The sequence below is a fragment of the Ambystoma mexicanum genome, chromosome 9, assembly GCF_040938575.1.
Source record: "Ambystoma mexicanum isolate Mex_15411 chromosome 9, UKY_AmexF1_1, whole genome shotgun sequence".
NCBI lineage: Eukaryota > Metazoa > Chordata > Amphibia > Caudata > Ambystomatidae > Ambystoma > Ambystoma mexicanum.
The window spans coordinates 487,643,565-487,665,793 of NC_090931.1; the positions used below are offsets into that span (position 1 = coordinate 487,643,565).

The window sequence follows — 22,229 nt, forward strand, 5'->3', positions numbered from 1 at the left end:
GCCCTGCAAACGGTGCAGTCTCATGCAGAGTGTTTCAGAGCCAATATCTCTTGTGCTTTAGCAGTTTTGCAGCTGATGAGCTGTCCGTTTGTTGCCACTGTTGAAGCACGCGTGTAGGTATGTCTGTACACGCTTTTTTCCCCCACTTTGCAGGATATTTTACAGGATTTCCCTGGCGTCCCTCGGAGCTCCGAAGGGCTACGTCTACATCGCTCGGCGGTTGGCCACGCCCCCACGACTGCAGGATTTATCCTTGGCCTCGAGCCCAGGGACTGCATCTCTCCACCCTAAAATGTCTCCACTGGTTACCAGTTGTTGCAAGGATCAAGTCCAAGACCCTCTGCGTCATCCACAAGGCTTTCTGGGGCATGGGACCCTGCAACATCCAACTCTCTTTCCCTGAATGCCTCACAGCTAGAGCCCTTCAGTCTTCTAGCTCCTACTCTCTGTAGAACAGATGCTTTTCCAAACAGACAGTGGGAGGGTAGATCTCTCGCTTCCGCCTCTCTCTGGAATGACCTTCCTGCCCCTCTCAGACTTGAGCTGGATCTCCTCTATCAGGTAATAAAATTGCGGCAAAAATGTCATGGTAAAAATAAATCACAGCAAAAATGCTGTGGTTTGACCCGGTAAAGATATGCTCCATTATACCATTTAAGGGGAGCGGGGGCTGCGGGGGTGTCCCCCGCTCCCCTTAAATGGTATAATGGTCTGGGGTTGCGGCGCAAAAACCACATCATTTTTGCCGCAATATTTTGTAATCACAGCAATTTTTGCCACGATTTTATCACATGGAACCGATCTCCTTACGTTCTGGGAGCTTCTCAAGACCCTCCTTTACTCTTCTTCCTTCCCTCTTCCCCTCCCCTGCTAATGGCCCCCTCTGTCGCATTTTGACTGGCACATTACACATTTTCTTTTGCATGAGGATAAGAAATAGTTTGTGCCACAATAATTATTACTGGCGCTGAGATTTAAAGTTAAGGAGGCTTTTATTGTGAAATTCGTCACGTTGCTACGATGATATTTCTATGTCTTAGCAACCTTAAACACCCGTTGCTATTCACTCAGTGTTGTTATGAAAGTATTTCTATTTCCTTAAGCATGAATCCCCAAAATGGCGGCACGTTTCTCACGTTTTAGGTCGTTTTGTCTAACTTGCGTGCTCCGTGCTTATGTCATCAAAGGAGGATCTGGAAGCTTGCGCTTCGCTCTGTGATACTCGTTTGTTTCTACCTTATTTAAAAAATGCAGCGCTTTCTTTAAACTATGTGCTCGTTTTGATATTGCTTATGCCAATAAATGTCTTTCTCATTCAAATATTAATCGCTTCAGGCACCTTACCACCTGTATGCAGCCTGCAGTTTCCATCTCCTTCTTTCTGTTTCTTCTTTTTTTTTTTTGGTACTTTCCGATTCACCTCACTATTTCCTTGTTACTTTACCTTCAAGTTTAGACAAGTGTCATTTTCCTTTTCTTCTCTGTGTTCATTTGTCCACGTCACCATTGTTTTATATCTTGAATATTGATAAACTGGAGACCTTGGCATATATAATCTGTATCTTAAATCACCTTCCTGTAACTGATTTCTTTACATTCCAGATCCTCCCAAGCCTTCTCTCATTCCATTAATGACACAGTAATGTTCTAAAGCAGAATAACTATAACACCACAACACCTCGGACATCACGTCCTAATCACGTGATCGCTGTGTATTGAGTTAAAATGCTGACAATGGACGGGAGGCAGTTTTGCCAGCCTGTTTCCTGTTCTTGTGTCGAGCGACTCGTCATAATACTGTTAAGGTAAGATACTGGCGGCTCTGAACACGTTGATTGTGCCGTACATTCCTGAGCATTATGGAGTCTGAACAAAGACTCAAGCTGCTTTGCTTGTATTGCAGTGATGACAGAGTAGAGAGGAGCTGAATAGGGACATAGAGGCTGCTACAAAACTTGCATTAGTGAATCTAACCCCCACCCAGTAGGTTAGTGGAAAATAATGCAATTAGTGAAGGCTTATTTGCATCTGATGTTATGCATGAAGGCATTTACAACAAGAGAGACCTTACATGTATGTATTTTGCAGCTCAAACTGGTGAAAACACCCTGTGGATTGACGAATGGACCAGATAGGACAATCAGACAGGTTAGTACCCTAACCTCAAGCGTTAATATCTTGGACACTTGTGATGCTGGAAATGCATCGGAGGGACAGGGCCTCGTATCCTTGTCCTTTACTGCTTTTTATCGTGTGTTCTGTCGTGTTTTCCGCACAGGAGTTCATGTGGGACTCCTGGCGGTGCAGCTCTCTCTCTTTTGGTTTGGTGAACGGACCCGTGGGATACCCTTATGGCACCCATGGGCGGGGGTACAACCCTGTGCCCCTAGTGTATGTTTTTGGGCACCTTTGGGTGGCCCGCAGAGCAGGGTATGGGCTGGTGGCAGCTCGATGCTGAAATTGACAGGTGCGCGGAGTATCCTCCATTTTGCGATACCCCGGCCCTGCCATTGGGATCCATTGATTCCTGATGGGAAACAAGATGGCCCCTGTGGCCTCTTGCTTTCTATTCCCCATTACCTTGTTTTCCCAAAGTCCTGGGAAGCCCTGGCTCTGTCCCTCCCCCCTGACTGACTGTTGGGTGGAAGTGCCATATATGGTGTTGTTGTGAAGGCCCGGCCAGACTGGCTGGAGCCCTCCCGGTGATGTATGTTGTGGGTACCTCCTGTGGGTGGGACCTGGGTGAATAGAGTGTGTGACGAATATGCATTCTGTGTTGTGGGTGTCTAGTATCTGGTGGTTGACACAATGACTGAGACAACCCTGCCCGAAACCGGTATGAATGCAGCTTGGAGTGTTGAATGGCTCGGTACTTGTCCCAATACACATAACTTGTTGTGAGTGTCTGGAGAGAATTGAATGGCCTGAATACCTCGTGTGCCTGATTGGCTGCCTGCCTGCACGAATGTCCGTAGTCGTGATTGGATGCTTCACAATCTGAAAGCTGCTGTGCCTCCAAGGACTGACCCAGAGAGGACCTGGTAAGGCGCCCTCTTCCCGAGCTACAAGGGACCATCGTGAACAGCTGATCTTTGCCAACGCTCCCTGGTAGACAGACCGTCGACAGGCTGCCGACCCGATACGGGGACTGCTGCGGAACTCCAAGGAGAAGCACTCGGGCTGTTGTCCGCCACTGTCGATGACCGCCATAGCCATGCTCCCGTTTGCCTAAGAACTTCAATTGATTATCGGACGCTCTCGTCTGCATCGACACCCGCTTGTCTCCCGCTGGAGAAGGCCTGACCGTCGACGCGCTGAGGAGCATCCACCGGTGGGTTTCCCGCCACCTAAGGACCACAGAGACGCCGACGACTCGACGCCCTTGCTGGGCCACAGTTCTTCATCATCTCTTTGCGGTCCAGAACTATCGTCACCGAGGTGCCCCGCACGCCTCTTCCTTGCAGGATGCCAACGCTCTGTCGTCGACGAGCACCGCTAGGAACGAAGCTGCCACTACCCTGCCGTAGTTCACCCTGTTCACCGTCGGACGTTCGACGACCCGTGACTCCTGCCTTAAAGGGAGGGCACTCAAGAAGGGCCGTCGATTCCCCGACACCGAACTGCAAGTTCCCCCGACACCTCTCGACGATCCGTGGCTCCCACCTGAAAGGGAGGCACTCAAGAAGGATCAGTCGACGCATCGTCGGAGAACTCTTCTCCACCAGGTACATTGGGGGGGTAAAACCTTAATAGGAAGAAGTGAGACTATTGAACATATGGACTGGGCTTGTGCGATATATCCTTATTTTACAGGTTGCCCAGGTGGAGGAACTCCACACAGAACTGTGTCTAGGTAACGGGGCCAGCATTCTGCCTATTGTTTCAACCATCTTACGTTCCTGCCGATCTCTATTGCTGGTTTCCTTGTTATTAATCTGTGTGACATTTTAACCGTACAGTTGATGCACTTTAATGAGATTCGATAACATTAGTGGTACCACTTTAGAATTGTATATATTTATCATTATTGACTTCCGAGTACAAAGTGCGTTATTGTGATCGTGTACATACCTTTGAATATTAATTATATAAAGACTGTGTTTTTAGTAATACAGTGTGTGGACATTCCTTTGTGGGTGTTCGGGGACTACACTGTACTTAAGAACCAGCCTGCATCACCTCCTGAGAAGCTAGGCCTTGATTGCTCGTCCATTGCTACCACATAGAGAATCTTGGCTGGGGTCGGCTGTGCCTTTCCTCTACCATATAGAGAGCCGAAGTACAGACACCCCCTCCCAGTCTTTACAACACGTAAGCAATTAGACACTGATCTTATAGACACTTTTTTCTTTCTATATCCTATTTAGTTCACTATACTAGATAACAGGTACACCTGAAGACGGGGCAGTGAGGTATTCACGGACATCAATCAGTAGATGCAGGAAAGCTTTTATTAGGTCTTAACAGCACCGGCGCCCCGCTCTGCGACCGCCTGCAACCACGGCTCACTCTCTCCTCAACCGCCCCTTTCATACACAAACAATCTCAGACGACGCAGGCAGGGAGCCAACATTCTAGACAGAATACAGAATACTACACCACCCCACCCGTTTTCAATATTATGCAATATTATGCATATACATTCCAAAACATTGTAAGATATAACCATGGAAATACACATATTAAAAGGATCTTAAAACATATAAAATTGACAATTCTGAATAAAGAAAAACAAAAATGACACATAAAATGTAACTTTGCATGACATAATCCCTGGACCAACATGGCAATCTCCTTTCTCTTGAACTGCGCACAAATATGCGTCCAGAAGCATCATTACTTTGTCTCATGTTTACTTCTGCACCTTGTCTGACTAAATCCCTATTAACATTCTCTGCCCCATACTGAACATAACCATCTCCAAGCAATTCATTATCTCCAAACAAATCAGTCAGTCTTCTTCCTTTAACAAATCGTCTACCTCTCTCAGGTTTACCTTCCCATCTCCATTTACTGACCCTATCCAAATTCCATACCGCTCCGCCAGTGACTCTAATTGCTCTCCCGAACACTTGCATGACCTTAACTGGACTACTATATTTAGAGTCACCTTTCCTCACATTGTGTCCAATCTTAATTCACTCAAAATCTCCTGGTACAATTCTCAACTTGGGCTCTTTAATAAACCTACTATTCTTAATGTTATGTTTAACTAAACTTTGTCCTTCACCATGTACAACTCTCCTAATATTATGGCATAAAAGGTCACTTTGCAGTTGTATGTAGGAAAAAAAAAAAGTTTCTGTCATCGTGGATGAAGAGGAAGAGTCAGAAGAAGAAAGGGTGTTCTTCATACATGAACCTCCGGAAGGAGAATTTAAGTGCCCAAGTTGCGATGTGTGGTATCCTGGTATGATTGTAGCTAGTGCTTGTGTATGAAAGGGCCTCATAGAATGTTAAAGTGGAGCTGAGAGTGTTGGAGGCATGGGGGTTCCAGAGAGTGTCGGTTGGCACTTGGAGGTTAACTGGACTACTATATTTAGAGTCACCTTTCCTCACATTGCGTCCAATCTTAATTCACACATAATGTCCTGGTACAATTCTCAACTTGGGCTCTTTAATAAACCTATTAAATTAGGAGATTCCTTAATTGCTTCCATGGCAACCCTTTTTGGTTCGTACCCTTTGCCATTTACAGTATGTTTAAATATTCTACTTCATCGACTCCAATTTTACACTTGCTCTGCTCAATTTTCAAACCAACATCTTCTAATCTTTTCAACACATTTTTCAACCTGTTATCATGTTCCTCAATTCCTTTTCCAAACACAACAGTCACAAGATTATGAAATTCATAATGCAGATTTGAAGAAGGAAGGATTTCCCAAAATAATAATGAGTGACAATGGAGTTCAATTCAAAAGTAAAGAAGTAAGAGAGTTTGCTAAGAGATCGGGAATTGAGTGGAGATTTTCAGCTTTATACCATCCCCAAACTAATGGATTATTGGAGAGGTGCAACCGCGTAATAGTAGAAGCCGTGGAGTTGGCTTTAAGTAATAATTTATCTGTGGACGAGGTTCTCAAGGAGAGGGTGTGGTGTAGTAGGATGTCTGCTAAGAGAGGAATGGATATTTCTCCTTTTGAATTAATGAGGGGGAGAGCTCCCAATACTTTGCTTAATACAGAATGGGTTAATAGTAGGAGAGTTGTGCATGGTGAAGGACAAAGTTTGGTTAAACATAAAATTAAGAATAGTAGGTTTATTAAAGAGCCCAAGTTGAGAATTGTACCAGGAGATTATGTGTGAATTAAGATTGGACGCAATATGAGGAAAGGTGACTCTAAATATAGTAGTCCAGTTAATCTCCAAGTGCCAACCACACTCTCTGGAACCCCCATGCCTCCAACTCTCTGAGCTCCACTTTAACATTCTATGAGGCCCTTTCATACACAAGCACTAGCTACAATCATACCAGGATACCACACATCGCAACTTGGGCACTTAAATTCTCCTTCCGGAGGTTCATGTATGAAGAACACCCTTTCTTCTTCTGACTCTTCCTCTTCATCCATGATGACAGAAACCTTTTTTTTCTACATACAACTGCAAAGTGACCTTTTATGCCACAATTTCCACATTTCTGTCCCAGTGTCGGACATTGTTTTGCATTCACATAATGACCAATTCTGCCACAGTTATAACACCTGTTTCCATCTCTTGGTTGGGCATTCTGAAATATTTGATCATATTGTGTACGAGGTTCAATCTTTGTCCAATTTCTTCCTTGAACTTTATTTGAACTTCCTCTGTACTCTGGATTTTTAGTTTTATTGTTCTTTCCTGGAGTGGCTTCAGCCTTGTCTTTAGATCACAGTGCATTAACCTGGCATTGTTCCTCTTGTTCCTGTACTACCTTAGTAGTGTGTCGTTGCATGCTCTGTACAGCTTCTTCATTCTTGTCCTTCATCTCCTTGGAGCATAATTGACTATGCTCCACCCGCTTAGCAATGGCTATAGTCTCCGGTAGTGATGGATTACCAACCATGCACAGCCTGTTTTGAACTATATTATCCTTTGAGTGAATAATTATCTGATCTCGCATTAATTCATCAAGGGTGATGTCGTTGCCAAATTGACAGGTCCGTGATAAGACCCTTAATGCTGAAACATATTTCTCAATACTCACATTTTCTTTTTGCACTCTGATGTAAAATGTATATCTATTTATAGCCACATTAGTTTCTGGAGCATAGTACTTGTCCAATTGTCTTATGGCCCTGTCATGTTCGGTAGCATCTCCAGCTTCATCTCTCGTCAATTCCGGAAGTTCTCTAAACTTCCTTTGACCTTCTAATCCAAGGGCATGCAACAAAAGTAGATTCTTCTTCCGGGATGTGAGTTCTTCATGTTCCACAGCTTGAATAAAGTTAAACCAAAACTCCTTCCATTCTGACCAGACAACTGCTGGTTGCCCTGGAGTCGGCAAAAAACTTGCTGGAGGCTGAATACTTATGCCCTGCATTTTTTGCAACCCAAGAGGCCTCGCCACTGTTGTGCAAGTGAGGAGATGTAGAGTTACTTTGACACTGTCTTGCGGTCGTTGAGTAATTCAGAACCCAAATGGCATCTGAGCATAACTGGACTTAAATTCCATAACAATCTTTATGTGAGCATCCAGGCATGTCAAGAGTCAATCTTCATGTAGAGAGAAGATGGAAGGAGAAAACATTTTTTTTTTCTGGGAGGAGGATGAAGATGCCTAATCCTCATCCTCCCCAGACTTCCTGGTCCTGGACGTGCAAAGTCATGTGACCGCGAGTTGTTGGAAGGTCCTTTACTCTAAAGTGTGCGATGATACGCGTTTATGGCTGAAAACACACAGAAACTCACCAGCAACGACTGATGAGTAATATCTTCAAAGGGGGCTACTTTCCCTTGATACGTTGCTCCGGCTACCTGCTGATAGCTGATAGCAGCACAAGCAAACGTGATTTCACGTTTGTTTGTTTGTTTATTTGGTATAGCGCAGAACCAAACCCAATTGCCGGTGTGTCTATGATTGCGGCAATTGTCTGCCAGTAGGGGCCTGATCTAGCGGCAGGTTAGGCCTGCCAGTAGAATACTGCCCCTACTGGCAGACTTGTAGTTTGCCAGTTTGGAAAGGTCCCGGTATATGTTATTACCACCACCTTATTTCCATACTGGCAAACTTGTAATGAGCCTACATGTATGGATTACAAAATAAACATTTTGGTGAAATGAGAAAGGGGGTCATTTTCTAAGTCCCCAAATATGCAAAAAGGTGCAGGTTTACACAGTAACGCCTGTCTTTACACCTTTGTTTCAATTCAAGGTTATTTATTTTTCTTTGGAAGTGGAGTGCGGGCATGTAATAACCTTGCTCTGTCTATGATGCTTCCCAGTTTCACTTCAAAACAACCATGGCTTAACGCCACCATGTATATTTATGCATGCGCCTGGTTTCCTATGGAATCCGGCTGACTTTTACACTCTTTTCACATTGTTAATTGCAGGAGGCATTTAAACTTTTCCACAAGCGTGGTATAAAAGTGAAAAGTAAAGGTAATTTTTCCTTTGTTTTACTCTTTACTTATCCACTATTTGATGCAAAAGTTCAAAATTGCAGGGAGGGTACCGTTTGCAAACATAACGTGTTCCTTTCATGCAATGTAAGATGCAAACGAAAATGAGCACCAAATATTTTAAAGAAAAAGAGCACAAAAATATCCTGTTAAGAGTTTAGCGAGATCATACAGTTCATAGGGATAGACAGAACATGGTTGCACAGAGTACAGGACAGTCTCAAGTACTTGCCACTATATGCAGTGGTGTTGGGGTATAATGTCAGGCACCGAGGGAGCAGGAGCCCCCCAAACACTGCTGGAGCAGTGCATCGCTGCGTGGGAGGGAAGCAGGAGCTTCTCCCACATCTCAGAGGTAGGGCCCTGAGCTCTCCTTCACTCGTTTTGCTATCTACCGAAATTTAAATGAAAGCGCTACTTTAATGCGCACGATCCAACCTGCTGCAACAATCAGAGATCAGCTGTTGCAACCCTTGTAATTCACTGCTACCTCATTGCCGTGAAATCTTTAAATTCTCTGCTGAGCCGCGACTGCCATTCCAAGATGGCCGCCCGAATAAGTTGCTTGCCTACTTCCTGGAATAGGCATCTTCCAGGCTGCTGACCCTCCTCATTGGCCCATCCATCCTTAAAGTTAGCCAATCCCTAAGCCGGTAGGCGTAGCCGGCCTCCAGCAACAAGGCCTGCACTAAGGCCTCTCTACCTGTCCACGCCTTCCCAGCCGTCAGCCGGTTATTCTGCTCGCCAAAACTCTCCATAAGGTACTTTCTCACTGTTGCTTCCTAAGAGACCATGTGAGCACTGCGAACTATCCTGCCCCTGTTCTAGCATTCCAACATTAAGTACACAATTTGCTTGTCTAACTTTGCCTGCTTGTAAGGTAATTCCTGCCTCTCCTGCAATACGGCCCATATGACTACACAATGCTGTCTCGTAATGCGCTACAATACTATGCACGCTGTATAACTTTCACTTGCCTCCATTCCTTGTTCTCAAGGGTAGCTTGAATTGCCCCATGATATCTGTTATGTACTTGTACCACATTAACATCTGATTTTACGCATACGCTATCTTAAGGTATAGTAGTAGACTGCCTCCCATTACCTACTGTACTAAAACTTGAACTGAATATCTGTACCCAGCATGCCCCTATTGTATACCTATATACCTGTTATAGTATTGAGTGACCTTGTTTCATGGATTGTAACACCACCTACATACTAGCATATTGCAGGCATAGCATGAGTGCGTCCGTCACCTTGTATTAGGAACTGTATTTGTATCACAGTATAGAGTACTTCCCATACATAGCACTATAAGTCCTTCTGCCTTATTTAATTGACAAAACCGTACCAGATGTTAGTACAGAATACAACTTAGCCTAGAGTGTTATTGACCTTTTGCATTGTAACCTAATCTAGATGCTAGTACACTATAGGCATAGCATGACACAATCCTCACTGTATTCTATACGATAACTGCACTCAGTTATCAGTACATGGAACATTCTAGTCATAAGCATTTCTGACAGATTGCACTAAATTCGAATCTAGACATCAGTATTTCCCAGATTTAATACTATAGAACTTCTGCTGCATTTTTATTCTAGGACTGTAATCAGATATTAGCACATAGCATCTAGCCATAACCAGTATCTGCTAGGTATAGTACAAAAGCTTTCCCTACCACATATACCGAATCAACATTTAGATGTTAGCATGCCCCTAGCATAGTTTGAAAATGCCCCTTGCCTGCTCGACTAAATAAGTTCAGACTGTACTACTTACCTGCGCTATCTTTACCATTATGGCCATTGCCATCAAAACAAATCCTCCCAAGGACAGAAACTTGAGACTTAGGTCCAGATTGCCTCCTATCTTGAACCTAATCGAAACAATGCTAATAAATGTACCACTACTCAGCCTAAGAACCTTCCTTCCATACTAATGCAAACTACCAACACCATTGACCAAACTTCTACTAAGAATCACACTATCCAAAATACCCTCTCACATAAAACCTATCCAATAGCCAAACCTAACAGTACTTTAATGCTAACAGGGTCCCTCATTAACGCTAGATCAGTGGTAGCCCATGCTACTGAAATTGCAGACATTTTAAATAATGACAACCTCGATCTACTGGCCATAACGGAGACCTGGCTACATGAGGCCGCAGGACGAACTCTCATGCTAGCAGTACCTGACAACTACCAGATCATTAGAGTGGACCGGCCTAATGCTAGAGGTGGTGGCCTAGCCATCATCTTCAAAACAAGCCTCCCTATTAGACTTGCCACCTCAGCTCCCTTCACATCTTGTGAAATACTCACCGGCAAATTGCCCCTCTCCAACAACCGCACCCTAACTATCCACCTGATATATAGACCCCCTAGGCCACTAGGCACCTTCGAAGACGACCTAACCAGTCTCTTAGCCAACAATGCTAAAGATCACTCTCAAACACTACTGTTGGGAGATTTCAATCTGGGCTTTAATGATACAGACAACAAACATGCTGATTCCATCGCAGCTCTACAAAACGACCATGGCCTTACTCAAAAAGTCCTCTCCCCTACTCACATTAAAGGAAGGACTCTCGACTGGGTATCTGAACTTAACTGCAATATCAATGTTACCGATATTGTCCCACAATCCTGGACAGATCATTACCTAATAAATTTCTCTGCCGTATTAGACCTTCTCTGCCCTAAAACTAAAAACATGGTACTGCCTCTCTCGACTAGAAGCAAGAAGGATATTACTGCTGAAAAATGTATCCCTCTCCTCCTCCCAGCTATCTCTGGAATGGAAAGTAACAACCCTGACATTCTAGTAAATACCTTCAATAATGCAATGACCAAGGCACTGGACATGATCGCTCCGGTCAAACTGCGCAAAACTAGGAAGGCAGCGCATTTGAATGCCTGGTTCACTCCCCAACTTAAATCTTTAAGATTACAAAAAAAGGAAACTCCAAACTATTTGGCGTGAATCCCCCTCTGAAAACAATAAAAACAATCTAACGGAATTTGCAAAAAGGTAAAAAAAAGAAATAATTACAGCTAAAAAGAATACCTTCAATGACAGGATTGCGAAAGCTAACTCTAATACTAAAGAATTATTTTCCATCCTCCACGAATTAGAATCCCCAATCCAACCAGTAGACAATGCCCCTAAGGATAAAGTATGGTGTACCAATATACAAAATGCTCTATCGAATAAAAACTCTTCCTTACAATGCACAATTGCTAAAAAAAAGGCCACATTGCCACCCCTTGACCAACAAACTACTCAACCTTCGGAGACTAGGACAGCTTCACCCTTTAGATTCAAGACTATCTCCATAAAAGACACAGAAAAAATAATACTTTCCCTCAAACCTTCAAACTGTAAAGGAGACACTTGCCCAGCACAAATAATAAAGGATGCAGCTAGGGACCTAGCCCCCTTTATTTCCAAGATTATGAACTCCTCATTCAAATCTAACACGGTACCCGCCAATCTCAAAGAATCTTGGGTCCTCCGATTACTAAAAAAACAAACCTTGGACCCTACCATCCCTACTAGTTACAGACCTATCACAATCATGCCATTTCTACTCAATATTTTAGATAGAGCTTCCTACATACAAATCCAGGACTACCTGGAAGCCAACCTTCTACTGGGTTCACGGCAATCGGGCTTCCGACCCCTCCATGGCACAGAAACTGCGCTGCTAGACCTTAAAACTCAAATTGAAGAATTAAAGGATAACGGAAAAACAGCTCTGCTACTCCTACTGGACTTGTCGGCAGCATTCGACTTTGTGGATCATGCAGTTTTATGCAACCACCTCAAATCTGCTGCCAACTTCACCAGAGAAGCAATAGCTTGTGTCCAATCCTTCTTAGCTTACTGGACCATGAGAGTCTTCTTGACCTCAGCCTCTGCCGACCCCATCAAAATAACCTGTGGCGTCCCACAAGGCTCTTGTGTCTCCCCCACTATGTTCAATATCTTTACTAAGCCTCTGTTTGACAAGTTGGATAAACTGGGTGTCACCTACACTAACTATGGAGATGACACCCAGATCCTCATACCCCTTTCGGGCAACTTTGAGGCGGACTCAACCTTGGTGAACAAGATTTACACCCTCATTCAGGCATGGATGGCATCACATGGCCTCTGCCTGAATGACGAAAAAACGGAGATACTAATCCTAGGCTCCCAAGCCAATATCCAAAAACTCAGCCCAAACTACACATCCTTTAACATTGATAATAACCCCATCAAGGTGATGTCTGTGGTTAAGACTTTAGGATTCTACCTGGACTCCTCTCTCACACTCAAAAAGCAAGTCAACTCCCTCGCCTCATCCACAACCTACACGTGCAAACTTATCCAAGCATCCAGACCATACCTCTCGAGTGCTAGCTGTATCACACTAGCCAATGGCCTTATTATGTCAAGATTAGATTATTGCAATGCCCTGTAATCAGGAGCTAACAAATATATCACAGATAAAATTCAAAGACTGCAGAACAATGCCTTGAGAGCAGCGTTGAACATCCCCTATTGAGTGCACATTACCAAATTCAGGAAAGAGGTTAACTGGCTGAAAATAACGGACAGAATCCTCCTTAAAACAGCATCCATCACTTCCAAATGCCTGAACAACCTAGCACCTCCCTACCTAGCAGACAAAATTACTAGGAAAACAGCTACCCGTCCCACGAGATCTGCCAACTCATTTATGTTGGAGATTCCCAGGTTCAAACGATCAAGAGCCGGAGGATCCAGCTTCCCTGTTAAAGCTGCACAATGTTGGAACAAGCTACCAGTTGACCTTATACTAGACCAACCCTACCTTAAATTTAGACATAAGGCACTCAAATGGCTACACACCAACGACACCTAACTGACGATCTTCACTACTACCAGTCCTGGCCTCTAAATGACCCTTGCTCTTGATGAATCACACGGTACCTTAGATAACTCTGCTTGTAGGGTTACCTACTATGGTTTAAACGTATGTACTATGGATATATGACTTTGCATGTATGCTAGCTTGTACATGCTAGCTTGTACATGCGCACATACTGATATTCATGCTATTGTTTCCTGACTCACCAAGGCTACTGCTTTGTATTTTATGTATTTGTATTTTGCTCCCACTGCATTCATTTATTGTTCTGTACTTTAACTATGTATTGTAACTAAGCTATAAGATGTCTTGTTTTCTGTTACACCCTTCTACCTAAGGGTTTGGTGTGCATTATCAAACAAATAAACAAACAAAATAAATGTACTGATCAGTTCATTATTACACGTTTCTCACATTCCATCCACTCATTTTCACTTCTGTTTTCTTTGAATGGTCATGTTTAGGGTCATGTCCCAAACCCATATGCTGCAAATGAATTTAGAAAAAACATTTTTAAATGGTGACCAGTGTGGTCTTCCAATCAGAGGGCCCACTTTGCCTCTGGGTAGAAGGTGCTATTGTAGTTTATTGTCTAAAATGTTTTCTGAGCATTAGTCAGCGTCAGCATTAAATAATGATCCTTATACACTTCACTAGATACCCAGTGTTTGGTTATGAACTCTCATCTATACTAATGTTTTTTTTAAGGACTCGCCACCAATCTTACTCAATCAGCATGCTCTTTCAAGCCAGGATACTTGGCTTTAAACGCCTTGCAATCTTCCAACAAAGTTGACATCATGCTGTTCACTCGAACAAGTAATGAATAAAATATAGAAACACTGTTTATGCTAAACTCAGGAATATGTCCCCAATTGAATGAGTTGTTTCCAGGATATAGTATTTCCATTAAACATCGGGGTCTACTCTGTTCTCAGTGCTTCTGCTCCTGCGGATTAATCTTGCCCAATTAAAACCAACTCACTTTCCTATCTGATCATTCTGCGCTATTTGTGATAGTTTTTAACCAACTTGCTCCTCTTAGTTTTTGTTCTTCTGATGAAGGTCTGTATACATCCAGCACAGATAACCTCTATGCATATTTGATCTTTGATTTAAATACCTTCAATTCATTCTAACCTAAATAGATGTCATGCATGCGTTAGCATGTTCTGCTTCCTAAATACACCTTCATTTTGTTTTGTTTCTGTTTTGAAGTAGATAAGCCACCCTTTTGATACAGATGTTAGTAACAAATGCCTGTGCCTGTTTTCTTTCAAATATGTGATGATTTTCCGGTGTATGTATCATATCAATTTCCTATGTGTTGAAATTAGGTTTTTCCTGTGACTGGATTGATCCATAGATGTGTTCTATATATACATTTGATTCAATGGGATATCACACTTGCTGCACACAGTCATTATCAGTTCACCTACTTTAAAGAAATATTTACATTCAACATCCTAAAATAGAGTATCTTTACGAAGGTATATTGTATTCTATTAGTCAAATCAGCTAACACATGAAAATGTGCTCACATCGTGTGCAATAGTTTGTTCTCTCTACTGTTAAAGGGAAATGTACGGGGAAATGTACTTAACAATAGTCAAACTTTATTTGATGATGTAGATGTGTGGTGGTGTGATCTATAACATCTAATGGATGGTTTGTAATTGAAACAAAATTAAGGGTAGAGCCATGTTTTAAGTACTCTTTATGGGTAGCTGTGGATAACATCAAATTACATTGATGTACTCAGCAGGTTGTACCAAAGGATAACTCATTAAAGTTGTCTTTTTGTGTATGTGCAGACTTAAGAAAGTACCCACACTCAAAAAGTGGCTATGATGGGAGTATGAGCCTCATTACAAGTTTGGCGGTCGCCCTGCCGGTAAGACGGGCAGGCTGCCGCCAAGACCGGCAGGCTGCCACCAAACTTGCATTTTTTTCCGGCGCCCGCAAATGGACAATTACCGGGTCATTACGGAAAAAAGATGCTTCCCATTCCCATTCAGCCCCATAGTTTATGACGGTGCTGGTGCATCCGACATGCTGTGCTTGCGGAGCCTTTCTGCCCGCCAGGAATGGCACCCGCGAGCACAACTCGTAGTTTGCCGGTCCGGGAACTACGGTACCAGCATGCTTACCGGTACCGTAGTTCCCGGACTGGCAAACTTATAATGAGGCCCATATGTTTCCAATGGGGCTTATTACGAGTCCGGCGGTAGCTGTGCCGGTAAAAACTGGCAGGATGCTGCCGGACCCGTAGGGATTTACCGGCTCTGGACTTGCTGGAATTACCGGGGCATTAAAGCCCCAGTGATCTGGTAAATCCGGAGCAGGCATTCTGTAAATCCCCATTCCCGTGGAGGACTCCACGAGAATGGGAAAATGGAAACACCGGCACCGTGTTCTAATAGTGCCGGTGCTTCCGTGTCTGTCTGTGGCCGTGTGGCGTTACGCCCACCAGGTCAGACATGGTGGGTGTACCACCACACAGCCACAGAACTCGTAGTTAGCCGGTCCGGACAACGGTGCCGGTACAGTTTTACCGGCACCGTTATATCTGGACCAGCTAACTTGTAATGAGGCCCACCATACTCTACTTGTTTTATGATTAGCTTATCGATCGAGTGGGTCTATTAAGGTACACCATGCTTGTGTTCATTTACAAATAGAGACATTGTTTTGGGACATGGGTAAACATTTTTTGCTCAAGCATTTAAAATATAATTTGTATAATAAGAGTCTTATGTACAGTATTTTTCAGTTTGGACACGTCTTCATTGCTACCAGAATCCCTGCAGAACAGGTTGCTCTCTAGAGGAGAAATTCACAAACATGGTGACCCTACTCTGTCTACAACAATAACAGACACTTCCTAAAGACAGCTTTAATGAACTGCATGGGCTATTATACAGTATTAACAAATGTAGACTGATGTACTCAGTTCACTGTATGCATTGGTAAATTCATTCTTCTAACAGTTTGCACTTCAGCAAGAGACATGTTTTGCCCAGCTGCATGGCCTTACAGTTGCTGCAATGTCCATTAAATTCAACAGTTGATGATCCACCCACAACACAATTAACAAAGCAAAATAAGCTTACCTGTCTTAAAATGAAGGCCACCACATCAGTGGATTCCCAGTAGCTGGCATGGAAGAGGTGAGGCAGTGCCACAGTTGGAAAGGCAGTTAGAGCGTCTGGGCAGTAAAGGGCATAGTCTATGCGTTTGGATCCCCACCAATTGGCCGTAACTGTGACAAATGACAAGGAAAATACTTTAAGCAGTGCTTCTGTTCAGATATAGACTATGGCACAGATCATTATTCTAGAGTGGTATAGCCATCCAGAATGCTTCCACTTTTATGGACTGGTTTAGATAAATCAATTACACAAGAATTACACTATTTTAGAGGCATTGACCAACAGGGTTGACATTTCTTGGAGGGCTTTCTGACTGTATAGAAGCTAATGATGTCAAATAGCCTACAAGCATTTGTAGGTAAATGTCAAATTGGGACGGGCATAAAGATGTAGCATTTGGAGGCTTACCTACACTCATATTATGTTAGTAATGACTGACAGTGTATTAACAATAGTCTGTGGCTGTAGGCAGGTAGGCTCTGTCATATGATTAGGCTGTTAATCTGAGATTTCCGCCATCGGGAAAGTAGTATCATGATCATATTTTGTTAAACATATTTTATAATTCAACAAATAAACACTGTAGTGATTTCAAAGTCCAGAGGTTTATCTAGAAGTTGACATAGTGTGTCCTCTACAAAGGTACCCAGACGACAGCTTGCAGAATAAAGCAAAAGAGAGTGGATGATACATGGTGTTTCCTTAAACATACATGAATACGAATAATCAAAAGTGACTTGAGTAAAAAACAACATTTAGAAATAGATACATCTAGCCTAAATTATACATAATACAGAAATCATAAATTACCTATTAGATAGTAGCTAAACTAGCTATAAAATTGCTAGATCTTGCTAGACAAATTCGATGGATTAGCCTTAACCCAACACAACATGTTTCAGTCCTTAGAGGCTCCTAATGCTGGGCATTGTTCAGTATTACGTTTAATAACATTTACTGTCCACCAATATGTCATTAGGTCTTGATGGTTGTGCACGTGAAGTACAATGCTCCCATATTGTCATTGTTAGATAAACCTCCCCGGATTATCGATGTATTTATTGTTCATGCATTAATTGGATGGCTTTCTGCTTCCTTAAACATACATGAATACGAATAATCAAAGTAAACAATGGCAACATTTTATAATATAAACATGTAGCCTTCAGAGATCTGACCAAAGCCCTGGTAATGGGTCCACCAGACTCCTCATCCCTTCATATGAATGAGTTTTAGCCACCAACTTTGGGGCTGCTGCCAATTCCATCTCAAACAGTAAAACATCTTGGTATTCAAATCTCGTCCTCTTTATTAATGGAGGCTCTGGTTAGCTCTACCTGCAGTGCTGGCTCAAACAGCTGAAGAAAGTGATGCCATACATTCCAAGCAGCTTCCATGCCCCTGTCATAGCCGCCTCCATTAATAGCAGCCTTGACTACTGCAATGTGGTGCTGTTAGCACAGCCTAGTTACCTGCTTATTCGTTTGCAGGTGCTGCAGAATGCTGAAGTTTGCCATGCCAAGGTTATTCCCTGTGGCCATTCAGTCACAGCAGCTCAACAGGACTTTATTGGCTTCCCATAACAGCCCACATTCAATTAAAATCCCTGTGTATTATCCATCGTGTTTATCATGGCAAAGGCTGCCCTTCTTTGCAGAAGAAAGTTCACCCTTACCGCCCTGGGCAGGTACTGAGTTGTGCGTCCTCATTTCTCCTTGCTGCCACATTGCATAATCGGGAACGTTGTGGTGGCCGTGCCTTTTCGGCGGCGGGTCCCAAACTTTGGAATTTGCTTCCCATGGCTCTTCGAGGTATCTCTGATTTTAATTATTTTAAAGACTGGCTTAAATCCTATCTGTTCATGTAATTCTATAGTCTAGCTGTCAGTGTTTCTAAAGCACCATGATGTCTCTGGTGAAAGCTGTGCTATACAAATACTAGATAGCTAGATAGATATCATAATAAGAGCAAACATGCATTGGTAAAAGCTAATAGTTTTGGCTAGTGTAGTAATGTTTTGCTTTTTACATTTACAGGCATGAATTCAGTAACTGCTCGGGTTCTACACACTGAGTAACTACTTTAAAAGTTCCACAAAATATGAAAATCACTGTTTGCAGACACATAGCATTAGTAATAGATACAGTAACAATACTTGTGAGTCTTTTTACTATCTAAATATCTACAAATCATCACTTAATTCCCTAAAATCACCGCTAGAACCCACATACTCCATATCACCTTTCAAGTAAGGCCCATCTAGATTCTCCTTTCTGCCTAGTTCCTAGCAGCGAGAGGGACTGGACCAGCCCCCACTCCGAGTTTTCAGATCTCTATTCACTCTTTCACTTGCACCGATTTATTTTAGTGTCTTTCTGTTCTCATTAATTTCAATACATGGGACCTCTGCCTTCCCCGAACTCACAATGATATTACAGATTAGGGTAGAGGATTCGTTACGGGTTTGCCGGTAACCCGCCTGTACTAGTGACCAGCTTTAGGGTTACCGGCCCCCATATCCCTGTGTTTCCGGGATATCACAGGTGCTGGCAATGTGGTAAGTTCCCAATCCATGGAGTCCCATATGACTCCATGGAATGGGTTTGCTGCAATCACTGATGGTACCAGTGCCAGTGATTGGAGAAACTATTTGCCGTTAGGGGCCTGAACTCCCAGCAGGTCAGGCCTGCTGGTAATTCACTGCCCCTACTGGCAAACTCGGAGTGGGCCGGTCCGGTAGAAAGGCCAGAGCCGGTATTACCAGCATTTACTTCCAGCATTTTTACCAGACCGGCACACCTGTTATGGCCTAGACTGCTGGAGAATATAGCAGATTTGGTAACATTAATTGTTTATAAATTATATAGATTAAGGGACGGACTTCTGTTCCTGCGCTACGTTTTCAGGAATAATGCATACTAGAGCACCTCAATGCTATTCAGATATTCTAGATCTAGGCACACGAGTTGTCAATACAATCATTTATTTTATGCATTTGTTTTATAGTGAGCACACAAAGCATGGCGTACATCGGAGGCATGAACATAAGGTAAACAAATACAGTCTTAACATTTGATAACAATCAATCAATATATACCCCTACAAAGGGAAAGCTATCGTATCAATAAAAATTAAACACTAAAGAAAAAGTATGCAAGGTAGTTTGCGAACAAACGGCAGACATGTACAGTCATGTTTTAGATTTCTTCCTAAAGCAGAGGGAATTGGAGAAGATCTTAGCCCGAAAATGAGTTAATGCCACAGGAAGAATGGATCAGAAAACGCCATCTTTGGTGCGGATGCTCTGTTGCTACTAGATACCCATAAATGAAACAACCCCTTGCTCTGTAACAACCCACACTACACTCACAACACAACGTGCCCGATTCATAGAATGAATCTGCGGCGAAAACTGGCCGCAGGCATGCAAAAGGCGCACCAGTGCCCATTTGCCGGTTCATGGAATACATTGCGCGTGGCTTACCTGAGACCTTCTTTGAATCTGAGACACCACGAACGCCTTGCGCAAGACGCCCAGTGAAGGCGCACATCGTCCAGTTAGCACACCAAAAAAGGGGGCAGAACACGTGGAATGGGGAACAACGAGCGTAAATGTGGGCGTTACGTGGGAAGTACCACAGTAAAATACTCGCAACGCCCACATGCACGCTAACAACACATATTAATGGAATTGAACAGGGCTCTCCTGCGTGTGGGAAAAGACGCGCTAATCCGGAAACACGTCCGCCAAATGAAAGCAGGCGTAAACATCACAGCGCACCTAAAACAATGCATAAAAAGCACACGTGAACACAAACGTGCATATACAGCTATGATGAATGTTCAATTCCTCGCAGCAGTGATCGTGGGACACCGCAGGAGGAGGAGGATAGCCAGGCCCCGCATTCTTTTTACCCAGGACCAGCCTTTTTGGGATGCCTGATGACCAGGCCTATGGCAGGTATAGGTTTCCACCTCATATCATCCTAGACCTGGTCACTGAGTGGGAGGATGACCTCACATCATCCAGCCTGTGCTCCCAAGCTCTGAGTCCCTTGGAAAAGGTGTTCGATGTACTGCATTTTTTGGCCACTGGGTCATTTCAGTGGACAACTGCCATAGTTGGGGGTATTTCACAGCCCACGCAGTCACGCTGCCTACACCAGGTGTTGGCAATCATGACTGCAAGCCCCTCAGTCCGCAGGCACATATACATGCCCAGAACACCCGCAGAAAGGCCGGCCGTGGCCAGGACTTTTATGGGGTGGCACACTTCGCCAAAGTGCATGGTGCCATTGATTGCACCCATGTCACCCTACGTCCTCCTAGGGCCAAAGAGCACATCTATCGCAATCGCAAGCACTGGCATTCCATCAACGTGCAGGTTGTATGTGATGCCAAGGAAATCATTACCTCTGTATACGCCAACTATCCAGGGTCCACCCATGATAGTTTCATATTCAGAATGTCAGCCCTACACTGGGCCCTGGAAGCTGGGAGGCATGGCAACGCATGGCTCACTGGTGAGTACAAATGGCCTGCCAATTGCATGCATGTTGAACGCAGACTAAACTACATCACTGACAACCCATCTCACCTCCACAGGGGACAGTGCCTACCCTCTGAGCACCTACATGATGATGCCAATACGGAACCCCACACATCACCACAGGTAAGATACAACGCAGCTCACATTGCAACTAGGGCCATAGTGGAGCACACATTTGGAGTGCTAAAGTCACACTTTCGCTCCCTTGACCACTCTGGTGGACAGCTACTGTGTGCAGCACCAGTAGTGTGCAGGATCATAGTGGCAGCATGTGTCCTGCACAATGTTGCAACACAGAGTGGCGTACCGGTGGACATGGTGGTGCCCCCACATCCCCAAGTGTTAGGGAGAATTCTCACACAAGTGCTGAATTCCCTCTACCTTAGAGCCCTCCAGCTCTTTTGCTATATTTTGGGGCTTTGAACTTTTCATTTTCAATGTGTTTTACTTTTGTGTTCTTTGGTTATGGAGTTTTAAAACAACGCCATAGGCATCAGCTTTTTCTATGTGTCACACAGCACCTTCAGTACAGTGACACAGGGATGTCGTTCCGACTTCCCAAGTTTTAAATACCTTCTCTGGGACTGACTACTGTCCCCAGAGCATGTAAAGTTAAATTGACTTTATTAGTCACTTTAAATTTACTGACCCAGCACACACTATCTTACTATAGAGTTCTGGAGGGGTTGCCTAAGCTTCCCCTGAGTCAAAACACTCATGTAACAGTCAAATGTTACCCTTTCATACTTTAAATGGCTGGTGGCAGTGGTTCAGATCAACTACCGTGATTTTTCGCGACCGCTAACAACGGTCGCTAAAAATCGGGTCAGCCATGTTTTTCAATATGAAAACAGACTCTGGTCATCTTTTTTCGCCATTTCTTTTAGGAAAGGTCCTTCTTGTGTTTGTCTCTGCGCGCCAAACCAGCTTTGGTCCCTTTGTTCGTTGGCCTTTGGCGGGCTTCAGTGCTGAAGCCCTCCTCTGGTGCCTGAGTATCTGGGGTGGACAGGATGTGAG

At 43.7% G+C, this 22,229-nt stretch overlaps 1 protein-coding gene across 13 annotated transcripts in view; it reads right to left on the reverse strand.

Annotated features, from left to right (window-relative positions):
- Window positions 1-22,229, reverse strand: part of PITPNM3 (PITPNM family member 3) — a 6,156,742-nt gene that overhangs the window by 1,611,742 nt on the left and 4,522,771 nt on the right. For all 13 annotated transcript variants that reach the window (XM_069615040.1, XM_069615036.1, XM_069615037.1 and 10 more), the window contains one exon: window positions 16,625-16,773. In XM_069615040.1, the coding sequence (XP_069471141.1) occupies window positions 16,625-16,773 (149 nt within the window). The remainder of the gene's footprint in view (window positions 1-16,624; window positions 16,774-22,229) is intronic.